Raw genomic sequence first — 2,836 nt, forward strand, 5'->3', positions numbered from 1 at the left:
ACTTATGCAGAGAATTTGTAAAATTGCGTAAAATTTTTCGTCTTTTTATGTTAGTGATTTACTGAGTAAGCTGTTTAGTAAAAGAAATTATTTCTTTTCCCTGAAGAAGAATGCTTACAGAAAATGACTCCAGGAATACTTTAAGAGCTATTAGTTTTAGCAACTTAGGTATGTTCAGAGAGCAGGAAAAAACAGTTTCCTCTTTTCTTTTCATGAAGGCAGATTAAGCAGCTGGAATAGAGATTTTGTCATAAAAGACACTATTCCTTAGGCTACTCTTCTATTGAAGAGAGTTAACATACAAAATGCTAAAAACTAATACTTTCATCATACATAGGTCAACATTCAGAATTGACAAACAAAAGCTTATAACATCCAATGTTCTGATGTGAAAAATAACACTTGTTTCCGCTAACAAAGGGTGGTTCTAACATATGGGAGCCTGACTTTTTATTGTTTGCTGGCATTGTAAAGGGTGAAACAGATAGTAGGAAGGGATATGTTTTCACGGGTTTCGGATTCGATAAGCAATATTGTTTATCTTACCTAAATAGAAGATTGTTGTTCCAGCAGTCCCCCATGGCATATGCTGTTGAATCTTGTACTTTGTATTCCTGATGATAAAACATTTTCAACTTCAGATTTCATGGACTTCAGCCAAGCACTGGCACTTTCATAACCACCAATTCTATCTAGCATCATTACCCCGGTATCAACACCCCTCTCTATCCATGACAGAAATAATTCTTTGGTATTTGGGGTAAAATCCAAAAGATCTTTTGTAATAAATTCATATCTTCCTCCGGCAGACTCTCCTTTCAGAACCTTCTTTGTCAGGAGATAAGATGCACCGTGCAGTCTGGCAAGCTCGGAAATGACGAGAGCAACATGATATTTATCCATTCCTTTCCTCCTGTCAAACATTTTGAAACCTCTTGCTCTTAGATCTTCAAAATAAAGTTGTTCTTTTCCCTCTTCTAAGGAAACAAGGAAACACTTAGCAAAGGGAAGAGGCTTTTGGCCTGCAGACATCAGTGCTTCATTCAACGCTGGCACAAGTTCTTCATAAAATTTGCCCTCCTTTTCAAAGAAAAATGGTGCTACCTCTTGGAAATCTCCAAAATTCCTATGAGGATTTAGTTTTACTACATAAGTGACCTCACACTCTTCCTTATCATTCAAAGAATATTTGACTTCTACACTTGTTACTTCACAGGCATAGTTATCCCCTCGTTTAGTGAAATCAGCGACCTTCCAGGATTTTAAGACAGCCTGGATTCCCTTGTTTGCTATGAGAGCTTTCTTAACATGATCCTCCGTAATGATACTCTTGGGGTCCGACACATTTGTTGAAAGTGACACTGCAAAGGAATGGAAAAAATTACGTGGTGTTAAATCATATGTGGTATAGATAATTTTTCATCTCTGTTGTATTACCTCTGATATATTTCTATTACCTTTTAACTACATTTGAGTATTTAATAAGTAATGTAATTACAGTTATGTCATTTCCGAACTTTTTCTGTTTCAGTGAAAGGTCTGATAGTCAGGCTAGCGATACATTTCCAAAAATTTGCGCTTTATCTCTGACCCACTCCGTCGTTCGTACAAGAAATTAGAAATAATAGAGAAAACTGTTTATAACTGCCAACCACTTAAATTATCTTAGCAAAGCATATTTTCGATGAAGTATGTGAAGAATAATCGCATCCTTTACAGATAACTCCCCTGAATACTTGCCTTTTTTGGTTTGTTATGGTTATGATACTGATATATTGCTAATAGCCTCGATCCATGACGTAAACTTCGGAGCTCAGGTACCATTTGGCATTACGTTAATCTTGGGAATAAGTTTGAGGAAATGGGCAGCATTTTTCTTTACCATCATGTTGATTACGTTACGGGGTAACGTAATCAACATGATTACGTTACGTTACGGGGTAACGTACTACTACGGCTTCTCCAGCTTTTCCAAAATTCAATCCTTAAAATTCAATCACCTTTTTTTGCCTGTTTGAATAATAACAGAAGCAAACGTTTATTACATTTATCTTTCCAATAAAAAAAGGAATGTTGTAAATTCTGTGGGCTTCTCGGAAGTGACCTATTGTTGAGAATAATCTGTTTCTTTCGTTATGTGTTGTAATTATATGAGCCGTTATTTTCTTTCCTTTTGGGTAAATCTATTTGTTACCCAGTAGTAAATCATGTATTGTAAATTATATAAATAGTCGTTTTCTTCATTACTATTTGGCGGTTGTCTTATTCTGTCGTAGTGACACAATGTCTTGAAGGAACGAGTGCCGGCAGAAGTGGGCAGTTCAAAGAAGACTTCCTTGCCTGTTAGACATCTGCCTGAATTAAGATTATTATTAGCACTGCGTCATTAATCTCATTTTTCTCCGTCATCCAGCGCAAGATGAGGCCAAGAAAAGAATATTTGAAAGGAATGATCCAAAATTTATTTGAAAATCAATTAACTGGAAAGGGAATGTAATAAATTTATAAAAATAATCAGCCAGATGATGTTCAATTCAAGTTACATTTTGAGAGCATTTTTAACCTTGATCCCACTTATGCAAACAATAACCAACCACCTGATATAGCTTTGCCACCTAAAATTCCTATGTTAGACGATCCTGTCACTTGTCAAGAGACATGACAGTGAAAAGCATGAATAAGGGGAAAAGCTACGTTTGTGTATGCCCAGGTATATTTTAGCAACAATGGCCATATGCATATAAAGTCGAGGTACTTAAAACAGCGTGGGGAGCCTCACTCTTACGTATATAGCGCAGAGTTGGCTTACAACCAACGTAACACGAATAGAAAGGTG

At 36.2% G+C, this 2,836-nt stretch overlaps 1 protein-coding gene across 1 annotated transcript in view; it reads right to left on the reverse strand.

Moving 5' to 3' along the window:
* LOC135225343 (uncharacterized) overlaps window positions 1-2,836 on the reverse strand; it is a 16,057-nt gene that overhangs the window by 1,910 nt on the left and 11,311 nt on the right. Inside the window, exons 2-3 of the mRNA XM_064264677.1 lie at window positions 706-1,361; window positions 547-614 (exon numbers count right to left, since the gene is read on the reverse strand). Coding sequence (XP_064120747.1) covers window positions 547-614; window positions 706-1,361 — 724 coding nt within the window. The remainder of the gene's footprint in view (window positions 1-546; window positions 615-705; window positions 1,362-2,836) is intronic.

Source organism: Macrobrachium nipponense, chromosome 13 (genome assembly GCF_015104395.2).
Source record: "Macrobrachium nipponense isolate FS-2020 chromosome 13, ASM1510439v2, whole genome shotgun sequence".
Classification (NCBI taxonomy): domain Eukaryota; kingdom Metazoa; phylum Arthropoda; class Malacostraca; order Decapoda; family Palaemonidae; genus Macrobrachium; species Macrobrachium nipponense.